Raw genomic sequence first — 11,211 nt, 5'->3', positions numbered from 1 at the left:
TAGACTTAATATATGGGCATGGGGTATGTGCATGGGGGTAGGATAGGGATGGATGGTTAATACTGCCGTTATGGTTGAATCTTTGGGTTGATGGAGCTGGATTGCACTAATCCCACAGCCCTTCCTTGCCTTCTGTGTCTTTTATTCGACTGCAGTTCTCTCATTCTTTCCCCATATCCCCACAACCACTTGGGCTGGACGGTAGAGCGACGGTCTCGCTTCATGCAGGTCGGCGTTCAATCCCCGACCGTCCACAAGTGGTTGGGCACAATTCCTTCCCCCCCCCCCCCCCCCCCCCCGTCCCATCCCAAATCCTTATCCTGACCCCTTCCCAGTGCTATATAGTCGTAATGGCTTGGCCCTTTCCCCCTGATAGTTCCTTCCTTCCTTCCCCATATCCCTCTGGAGAAGTACTTCTTTAATGTCTCGTGCATGTTGAAGTCAGTTCTTCCCTAGAAATGTTCTCTCCTTCTTTCTTTCTTTCTTTTTGTCTTGCTTTGTGAATGTTATCTTACAATTCAATTCCTTTTTTCCTTCTGTGGTGACCTAACTTGATATCCTTTACAGTTTTGCTATCTTTTCCTTCCATATGCAACTCTCCCAGGATTCCTTTCACAGCGACACTGCACACCCTCACTTTAAACTCCTCTTTTCCAGCTCCTTCAGGGGCCAGATTCACTAAACCGTTACGCAAGCACTTACGAACCTGTTCATCTTTTTTTTTCAATCTTTGGCGGCTTTGTTTACAATTATCAAACACTTAATGAGCTCCGAAGCACCAGGAGGCTGTTTATAACAATAACAACAGTTGATTGGGAAGTTTTCATGCTTGTAAACTGGTTTAATAAATGTAACCAAAGCCGTCGAAGATTGAGGAAAGATGTACACGTTCGTAAGTTCACGTAGGTTAGTTAACACCTTAAAATATTCCTTAAGTGGTTGTTTAACATCTTAAAGTATACCTTAAGTGGTTGGTTAACACCTTAAAATATTCCTTAAGTGGTTGTTTAACACCTTAAAAAATTCCTTAAGTGGTTGGTTAACACCTTAAAAAATTCCTTAAGTAGTTGGTTAACACCTTAAAATATTCCTTAAGTGGTTGGTTAACACCTTAAAATATACCTTAAGTAGTTGGTTAACACCTTAAAGTATACCTTAAGTAGTTGGTTAACACCTTAAAGAATACCTTAAGTAGTTGGTTAACACCTTAAAGTATACCTTAAGTAGTTGGTTAACACCTTAAAGTATACCTTAAGTAGTTGGTTAACACCTTAAAGTATACCTTAAGTAGTTGGTTAACACCTTAAAGTATACCTTAAGTAGTTGGTTAACACCTTAAAGTATACCTTAAGTAGTTGGTTAACACCTTAAAGTATACCTTAAGTAGTTGGTTAACACCTTAAAGTATACCTTAAGTAGTTGGTTAACACCTTAAAGTATACCTTAAGTAGTTGGTTAACACCTTAAAGTATGTCTTAAGTAGTTGGTTAACACCTTAAAGTATACCTTAAGTAGTTGGTTAACACCTTAAAGTATACCTTAAGTAGTTGGTTAACACCTTAAAGTATACCTTAAGTAGTTGGTTAACACCTTAAAGTATACCTTAAGTAGTTGGTTAACACCTTAAAGTATACCTTAAGTAGTTGGTTAACACCTTAAAGTATGTCTTAAGTAGTTGGTTAACACCTTAAAGTATGTCTTAAGTAGTTGGTTAACACCTTAAAGTATGTCTTAAGTAGTTGGTTAACACCTTAAAGTATGTCTTAAGTAGTTGGTTAACACCTTAAAGTATACCTTAAGTAGTTGGTTAACACCTTAAAGTATACCTTAAGTAGTTGGTTAACACCTTAAAGTATACCTTAAGTAGTTGGTTAACACCTTAAAGTATACCTTAAGTAGTTGGTTAACACCTTAAAGTATACCTTAAGTAGTTGGTTAACACCTTAAAGTATACCTTAAGTAGTTGGTTTACACCTTAAAGTATACCTTAAGTAGTTGGTTAACACCTTAAAGTATACCTTAAGTAGTTGGTTAACACCTTAAAGTATACCTTAAGTAGTTGGTTAACACCTTAAAGTATACCTTAAGTAGTTGGTTAACACCTTAAAGTATACCTTAAGTAGTTGGTTAACACCTTAAAGTATACCTTAAGTAGTTGGTTAACACCTTAAAGTATACCTTAAGTAGTTGGTTAACACCTTAAAGTATGTCTTAAGTAGTTGGTTAACACCTTAAAGTATGTCTTAAGTAGTTGGTTAACACCTTAAAGTATGTCTTAAGTAGTTGGTTAACACCTTAAAGTATGTCTTAAGTAGTTGGTTAACACCTTAAAGTATACCTTAAGTAGTTGGTTAACACCTTAAAGTATGTCTTAAGTGATTGGTCGGTTATATTATTTCCCGCCCAGTGTCCAGTTACTCGTTTCAAATTCAAATTCAAATTCGTTTCAAATTCTTTAATGTAATATCAAGGTTCCTGCGGCCTTCTCCGTGTACCCCTTGAGGTCATCTGTCTGTCTTATGTCTGCCTTCAAGATTGAATTTCCTGTCCTCTCCTCCCTCCCCTTCCTTCCTTCCTTCCTTCCTTCTTTCTTCAAGTTTCCCTACCTTTTCAACCCTTTCGTTTTCTGTTCTTCCTTCAGTTCTGCCCTTTCTGCCAGAGAGAGAGAGAGAGAGAGAGAGAGAGAGAGAGAGAGAGAGAGAGAGAGAGAGAGTGAGAGATTAAGTTATATTCTCTTGGTTACTTGTATTTATCTCTCTCTCCGTTTTCTTCCATTTTTCTTTAATGTGTTATCTTTCTTGACCTTTCTCTTCTCACATTCTTATTGTTCCCTTTCTCCTCTTGTGTTTCTCATTTCGCGTTCCTTTCTGCTGGTTCGGTCTTTTTTTCCTTCTTCTACTTCTCAATTTATCCTTCATGTCTCTTATCAGTTATTATCTTTCAATTTTCCTTTTAGACTCCTTGTTCTATGTCCTTTTTTTATTTCCATTCTTCATCTGTTTCTCCTCCCAATTCTTCCCTCGTCTTCTTTCTCACCTAACCTCTTCACTGTATGTTTTTCTTCCCCTTGTATCTGTCTCTCTTCTGAACTGTCTCTTTTGTCTCTTCTAGTCTGTCTGTCGTCTCCTGTGTGATGAGCTTCGTTATAACTGACAGTCAATACCGTCCGCTTCCCCTCTTCTCTCCCCCCCCTCTCTTCACTCTCATCTTTCGCTTTCTCCTCTTCTACTTGTTCTTTCTGCTTCGCCTTCTCTCATTCTTGCTTTCTCTTTCATATTATCTTGTTGTTGCGTACCTTCCCACAAGTCATCAATTGTGATAATGACAAATATTATATCATTATTAGGCATCTTCACCATCTTCATCATCTTCATCATCATCATCATCTTCATCTTAGGACGATGTGGAGGAGTGTGGTGTGGATTCTTCGTGCTGTCCTTGGCCTCCTGACTTGTGCTTCTGTTCCTTGAGTAATGGTGCCATTCTCGTGGCCCTAGGGAACTTTGGCACCTCTGTTGTGAGGCACTGTGATCTAGTGCCAGTGTGTTGTTGTGTCTGGTGTGAGGCACTGTGATTTGTGTCTCGTTTATGTATTGTGTGTCTGGACGGCTTAAGTCTCTCTCTCTCTCTCTCTCTCTCTCTCTCTCTCTCTCTCTCTCTCTCTCTCTCTCTCTCTCTCTCTCTCTCTCTCTCTCTCTCTCCATACAAAGGAAGAGAGTGGTAAAGTTTTATTGAGTTCTGTGAAAAAGTTCAAGCGATATCTTTCGCTTGTATAATATTTTCTTCCTTTGGTGTCGTCAATATATGCTGGAGCCGCTCCACACTGCTGATCTTTACGATATGTTTCCGTCGCCTGTGTGTCTGAGAGAGAGAGAGAGAGAGAGAGAGAGAGAGAGAGAGAGAGGCTGATCCCAGCGTGTCCTGACCTTTATAAAGCTGTCCCCATCCCTCTCTCACACTACAATACAAAAAATCAAAGCCTTCTCAATTACAAAATATTATAAGTTCGCCCTTTTTTTGCGGTGTACATATGTGTCCCAATCACTTGAGGGGTGGATGGTAGAGCGACGGTTTCCCATCATGCAGGTCGGCGTTCAATACCCGACCGTCCAAGTGGTTGGGCACCATTCCTTTCCCAACGTCCCGTCCCAAATCCTTATCCTGACCCCCTCCGTAGTGCTATATAGTCGTAATGGCTTGGTGCATTTCTCCCCCTCTCATAGTTCCCTTTCCTTGTGTACCTTCGTTCCTACTTTGTATGCAATGTAGCGTGCGTGGGCGCTGGTGCAAGTTATGTAAATGGTTTACAATGGCTTGCAGCCTCCCTGGAGCGTCTTGGCGGGGTCTTCCAAGACTCTTGGCGGGGTCTTCCAAGACTCTTGGCGGGGTCTTCCAAGACTCTGACAAAAATCTAGTCGTTGTTTCGTGTTGCGCATCTTGACCTGTGGAATGTTTTCCAGTGTATGTGTGTGTGTGTGTGTGTGTGTGGGTGTGTGTGTGTGTGTGTGTGTGGGTGTGTGTGTGTGTGTGTGTGGGTGTGTGTACTCACCTAGTTGAACTCACGTAGTTGTGTTTGCGGGGGTTGAGCTCTAGCTCTTTGGTCCCGCCTCTCAAACGTCAATCAACAGGTGTACAGATTCCTGAGCCTACTGGGCTCTATCATATCTACACTTGAAACTGTGTATGGAGTCAGCCTCCACCACATCACTTCCTAATGTGTGTGTGTGTGTGTTGGGGGGTGGGGGGGAAGGATGCCAAGCTGTCGGCGTAATTACGTGTGAAATGTCATCCTCCTCTCGTGTATACTCCGTTCTCCCAATGCCCTATATTACTCCCCACGTTCCGCTCCATCCCTCTTCATCCTCCACCACTCCTCCGAAGGAAATTCATGGAGGAACTTAGAGCCACTCTGGAAGGCAAATTCATCTTCATTAGTAGCTAATTTCCACCTGTGCATTTATTTGGATTCTCTGCATCATTTTTTTTTCACTCGTAATTTCCATATTTCTTCCTGCTACTCATTTTCTACGTCTGTTTCTCTTCTTCCTATTCCCACATCCTCACATCTCTCTCTCCTCCTTAGCTTTATCACTTCTTTCATTCCCGGCTGACTTTAGTCTCTCCCTAAGAACAAATATTTGAGTCACATTTTCTCTTGTCATGATAAGTGTGGGCATCTTGTCCCATTTTCTCTCTCTCATTCCTGCTTCCCGTCTTCCTCTTGGTGTCTGCTGTCTTCCTCTTGGTGTCTGCTGTCCTCCTCTTGGTGTCTGCTGTCCTCCTCTTGGTGTCTGCTGTCCTCCTCTTGGTGTCTGCTGTCCTCCTCTTGGTGTCTGCTGTCTTCCTCTTGGTGTCTGCTGTCCTCCTCTTGGTGTCTGCTGTCCTCCTCTTGGTGTCTGCTGTTCTCCTCTTGGTGTCTGCTGTCCTCCTCTTGGTGTCTGCTGTCCTCCTCTTGGTGTCTGCTGTCTTCCTCCTTCCTCTTGGTGTCTGTTCATGAAAAAGGGAGAACTTGTGAAGACGTTCGTTTATTTTTCACTTAATGAGCTAGTCGTTTAATTATAATTAGTAAGGTAAGGTAATTATGATGCCTTAAGATGACTGTAATAATTTGACACAATTACAGTTTAAGATGAAACAACAATTAGATGAAATTCTAATAGCCAATAGAGCTCGAGGTCTATAACCTCCGCAAGCACAACTAGGTGAGTACATATGGGTTCGTCATGTTGACAGATTTGACATGGCAGCATAATAAGTCAGTTTGACATGATGGCTATCCACGTAAATGGAATTTGATATTGCGACAAGACAGAGGGGAACCCGGAAGATGTCGCTACTAAGTTCAGTTCGGGGACAAGTCTCTGCGAAGTTCATCTCTTGACAATGTTATTAAGTTCATCTCTTGACAAGACTGTTATTTAGTTCATCTCTTGACAAGTCTGTTATTAAGTTCATCTCTTGACAAGTCTGTTATTAAGTTTATCTCTTGACAAGACTGTTATTTAGTTCATCTCTTGACAAGTCTGTTATTAAGTTCATCTCTTGACAGGTCTGTTATTAAGTTTATCTCTTGACAAGTCTGTTATTAAGTTCATCTCTTGACAGGTCTGTTATTAAGTTCATCTCTTGACAAGTCTCTACTAAGTTCATCTCTTGACAAGTCTCTACTAAGTTCAACTCCATTCAGAACCATTACCAAGGGTTGTGTTAAGGGTCAAAGTTTAAGCCCTTGGGAATTACGTGACTTGTTTGATATCTTTTAAATCAAGATCTTCATTTTAAGGTTGAAATGGAGGTTAGGAGGAAGTTTGCGCTGAGATTTCAGACGATTTCTCTTATTAAGAGAAGCCTTACCACAGCCGGTTGTCCAGCAGAGAGAGAGCCCCGTTACCTAATGTCCCGCAACTCTGATAAGCATCAGAGTTTCAGAGTAGAAGTTTCCTGTAATGGGGGTAGATGAGGGTAATATTCTGAACTAAACAGTTTGAGATTATCAGCATCAGTGGTGGTTGTGGTGGTGGTTGTGGTGGTGGTTGTGGTGGTGGGGGTGGGGGAGACGGGGACGGGTAGTTACTAGGGGGGGTCCCACAAATCGGCCCCAGAAATTCTTGTAAAGCTGTTTTCGCATCAGTGGGAATTGTTGTCTTAAATGTTTTAGTGTCCCCTCGTTGGGTTGGAATCCCTTATTACCGAGATTACACCCCCCCCCCCTTCCCCCACACACACGCACACACACACACACACACACACACACACACACACACACACACACACACACACACACACACACACACACACACACACACACTCAGGAACCTGTACACCAGTTGATTGACAGTTGAGAGGCGGGACCAAAGAGCCACAGCTCAACCCCCGCAAGCACAAATAGGTAAGTATACACACACACACACACACACACACACACACACACACACACACACACACACACACACACACACACACACACACACACACACACAAAAGCTCTTCATTCTGTTCACACAAAATACATAATAATTTATCCTGTGAGTGAGTGACGTGATAGACAGCTTCATTAATATGTAGCACGTCAAACATGTATTTAATATATGTGCCTGAAGTATCGGCCTTTAGCTCCTGGACCCCGGCATTCCTAACTGTCAGTTGTTTAATCTATTGATACAATAATAATGTATAAGTTACATTATACTTCTATTCTGGTTTTACTTCTCGTTACTTCTCGCTATTCTGGTTTCTCCTCTCTCTCCCTTATCTTCGGTTTCCCACCCGATAGGTATCTGCTCACCCGCCCTAGGGGCAGGGGTTCGAGTTTGCGTAAGAGCCTTTCATACAGGAATCAAACGCTTTCTGGTCATCAATGAATGTATAGACAGCCAGTCCTTCTCTCTCTGCTGTTTGATAATTGTAATTGGGTCGTGGAGCTCTAATTGATTTTCTCTCTCTCTCTCTCTCTCTCTCTCTCTCTCTCTCTCTCTCTCTCTCTCTCTCTCTCTCTCTCTCTCTCTCTCTCTCTCTCTCTCTCTCTCTCTCAGCTGAGGCAATAACGCTATTCCTTATTGGAGTAAAATGTTTATCGACAATTAATTTTTTCACTTTTGCAATGTCTGAACTCTCTCGTGTTTGCAATATTGACGATTGTGGTCAAGAGTCGGGCGAATACAGCGTCCCGACTGCAATAACTCGACAAATGTTCGGATTGGAATTGATACTTCAGTTGGAGTCCAGAATATCAGACTGTGTTGGGTAGCATTACGAGAAGGAAAGTTATTGATTTTTGCTTGCTCAAGAACAGCAATATAAATATATATATATATATATATATATATATATATATATATATATATATATATATATATATATATATATATATATATATATATGTATATGTATATATATGTATACACGTGTGTATTATGTGTGTATTTGTTTTCCAGGGCACCGTAAATTCAACAACAAGGGTCTTCATACAATTATACAGCTGACAGGTATATATATATATACACACAACTGACGTGCATAAATCATGTTAACTAATCAGGTTGTGCACGCCAGGAGCCGCCAGCGTTATTGAACCGTTAATAACGTCCTGAACCCTGTCTCTGTCGTTATCACGTGGTTGTATTCTCCGATACAAAAGCCGCTGTAGTTGTAATTGTTGATTTGTCTGTACTGACTTTATGGTTGATGTTTTTAGTAAGTTTAGCGTTGCTTTTGCTGTGGTCGTTACGTGGGGCGGGTGCTGCGTGGGTGCTTAAATTTTCTCTTGCAAATTGTGTTGTTTTTCAGTTGTTTGGTTACGCTGTGTGTGTGTGTGTGTGTGTGTGTGTGTGTGTGTGTGTGTGTGTGTGTGTGTGTGTGTGTGTGTGCGTGTGTGTGGTGTGAGTGGTATCGACTATCGTGGTGGAGCACTCACGAATGTCTCAGTGCTTCGTACTACTTCCTGCACCCCCCCTGCCCCACACACACATGAATATTACAGCGGGTTGAGTCAGCGAGTACAGGCTCCTCATACCCACATACACGCACACACACGAACGCACTCACGCACACACATACACAGACACACACACACAGGTGTGGACCAAAGAGCCAGAGCTCAATCCCCGCAAACACAACTAGGTGAATACACACACACACACACACACACACACACACACACACACACACACACACACACACACACACACGCACACACACACACACACACAGGAAGGCTAACACAACACCCCCCCCCCCTAATATTGACCAAACCTCAGCCCCAGAGAGCGTCAACCCTCACACCCCCCATAGTATTTTTCACCCTTCAGTAATTTGAGCAATATGGATACATTTTTTTCGCGAGTAAACAAAATGGGAATTTACTTTAATACGTGAATTTATTTTCCTGCTGTATTCTGACCCAGATTTTGTATTTTTTTTTCCCCTCACAGTGTGTCCGTGTTAGGGGGGAAAATAGTGACGGCGCGATGGAAATTTTTGGAGGACATAGTGGAGATTGATCACTGTTCATTGTTCAGGCGATGAGTCACAATAACGTGGCTGAAGTATGTTGACCAGACCACACACTAGAAATTGAAGGGACGACGACGTTTCGGTCCGTCCTGGACCATTCTCAAGTCGATTGAGAATGGTCCAGGACGGACCGAAACGTCGTCGTCCCTTCAATTTCTAGTGTGTGGTCTGGTCAACACTGTTCATTGTTCAGGCGATGAGTCACAATAACGTGGCTGAAGTATGTTGACCAGACCACACACTAGAAGGTGAAGGGACGACGACGTTTCGGTCCGTCCTGGACCATTCTCAAGTCGATTGAGAATGGTCCAGGACGGACCGAAACGTCGTCGTCCCTTCAATTTCTAGTGTGTGGTCTGGTCAACACTGTTCATTGTTTATATGAATGTGGAAAGAATATATTACGATTTATTTTAAGTTTAATAAGTATTTAGCAGTTGATAGTTGGTAGTTCTTTCGCGTCACGCTCGCTAACTGGGAGTTATATCATCTTCTTATCTTTAGGTTTATCTTTAGATGATTTCGGGGCTTTAGTGTCCCCGCGGCCCGGTCCTCGACCAGGCCTCCACCCGCAGGAAGCAGCCCGTGACAGCTGACTAACACCCAGGTACCTATTTTACTGCTAGGTAACAGGGGCATAGGGTGAAAGAAACTCTGCCCATTGTTTCTCGCCGGCGCCTGGGATCGAACCCAGGACCACAGGATCACAAGGCCAGTGTGCTGTCCGCTCGGCCGACCGGCTCTCATAAATATAAATAGATTTGGATTTTTTTAAGGTAAAATGTATATTCACTATTAAAATATTAATGTGTCGATAGGCTCCTCTTGGCGTCCAGGATGGTCTGCCCTGAGGCTCTCCAAGTTGTTGGTGGCCTCCTTCTGGCGTCTAGGATTCACTGATAACCTGTTGATGGACTCCTCCTGGCGTCTAGGATACACTGATAACCTGTTGGTGGACTCCTGGCGTCTAGGATACACTGATAACCTGTTGGTGGACTCCTTCTGGCGTCTAGGATACACTGATAACCTGTTGGTGGACTCCTTCTGGCGTCTAGGATACACTGATAATCTGTTGGTGGACTCCTTCTGGCGTCTAGGATACACTGATACCCTGTTAGTGGACTCCTCCTGGCGTCTAGGATTCATTGATAACCTGTTGGTGGACTCCTCCTGGCGTCTAGGATTCACTGATAACCTGTTGGTGGACTCCTCCTGGCGTCTAGGATTCACTGATAACCTGTTAGTGGACTCCTCCTGGCGTCTAGGATTCACTGATAACCTGTTAGTGGACTCCTCCTGGCGTCTAGGATACACTTATAACCTGTTGGTGGACTCCTCCTGGCGTCTAGGATACACTGATAACCTGTTGGTGGACTCCTCCTGCCGTCTAGGATACACTGATAACCTGTTAGTGGACTCCTCCTGGCATCTAGGATACACTTATAACCTGTTGGTGGACTCCTCCTGGCGTCTAGGATACACTTATAACCTGTTGGTGGACTCCTCCTGGCGTCTAGGATACACTTATAACCTGTTGGTGGACTCCTCCTGGCGTCTAGGATACACTTATAACCTGTTGGTGGACTCCTCCTGCCGTCTAGGATACACTTGACCACCTGTTGGTGCCAGTGATATTCTCGCTCTCTTATCATTGGTTCCTCTATGTGCGTTTCATAGACATTCTATTTGAGTTTTTATTATAGTTTACTGATTAATATAAATACCTGTTTATTTGTATCATTTGTGTATTGGCATTTGTGCTAAATTTATATGAATTTAGTGGGTCTGGGTGGGTCTAGGTGGGCTGGTCTAGGTGGGCTGGTCTAGGTGGGCTGGGTCTAGGTGGGCTGGTCTAGGTGGGCTGGTCTAGGTGGGCTGGGTCTAGGTGGGCTGGTCTAGGTGGGCTGGGTCTAGGTGGGCTGGTCTAGGTGGGCTGGGTCTAGGTGGGCTGGGTCTAGGTAGGCTGGTCTAGGTGGGCTGGTCTAGGTGGGCTAGGTCTAGGTGGGCTGGGTCTAGGTGGGCTGGGTCTAGGTTGGCTGGTCTAGGTGGGCTGGTCTAGGTGGGCTGGTCTAGGTGGGCTGGTCTAGGTGGGCTGGTCTGGGTGGGTCTGGCTGATCAAGCTAGATTAATCTCGCAATTACTAAATGCCTAAACGAATCAGGATTTTACTCTGTCTAATTATGGAAATTTGTTGTTTGT

At 43.3% G+C, this 11,211-nt stretch overlaps 2 protein-coding genes across 2 annotated transcripts in view; one reads left to right on the top strand and one right to left on the bottom strand.

Moving 5' to 3' along the window:
- Window positions 1-3,392, bottom strand: part of LOC123748113 (proteoglycan 4-like) — a 16,731-nt gene extending 13,339 nt beyond the window's left edge. Inside the window, exon 1 of the mRNA XM_069315568.1 lies at window positions 3,296-3,392. Within this exon, the coding sequence (XP_069171669.1) occupies window positions 3,296-3,392 (97 nt within the window). The remainder of the gene's footprint in view (window positions 1-3,295) is intronic.
- The window catches only part of unc-13, a 241,694-nt gene that overhangs the window by 44,564 nt on the left and 185,919 nt on the right, over window positions 1-11,211 (top strand). The window lies entirely within an intron of this gene.

Source organism: Procambarus clarkii, chromosome 81 (assembly GCF_040958095.1).
Source record: "Procambarus clarkii isolate CNS0578487 chromosome 81, FALCON_Pclarkii_2.0, whole genome shotgun sequence".
Taxonomy (NCBI): Eukaryota; Metazoa; Arthropoda; class Malacostraca; order Decapoda; family Cambaridae; genus Procambarus; species Procambarus clarkii.
This window is presented reverse-complemented; position numbering and strand designations above follow the sequence as displayed.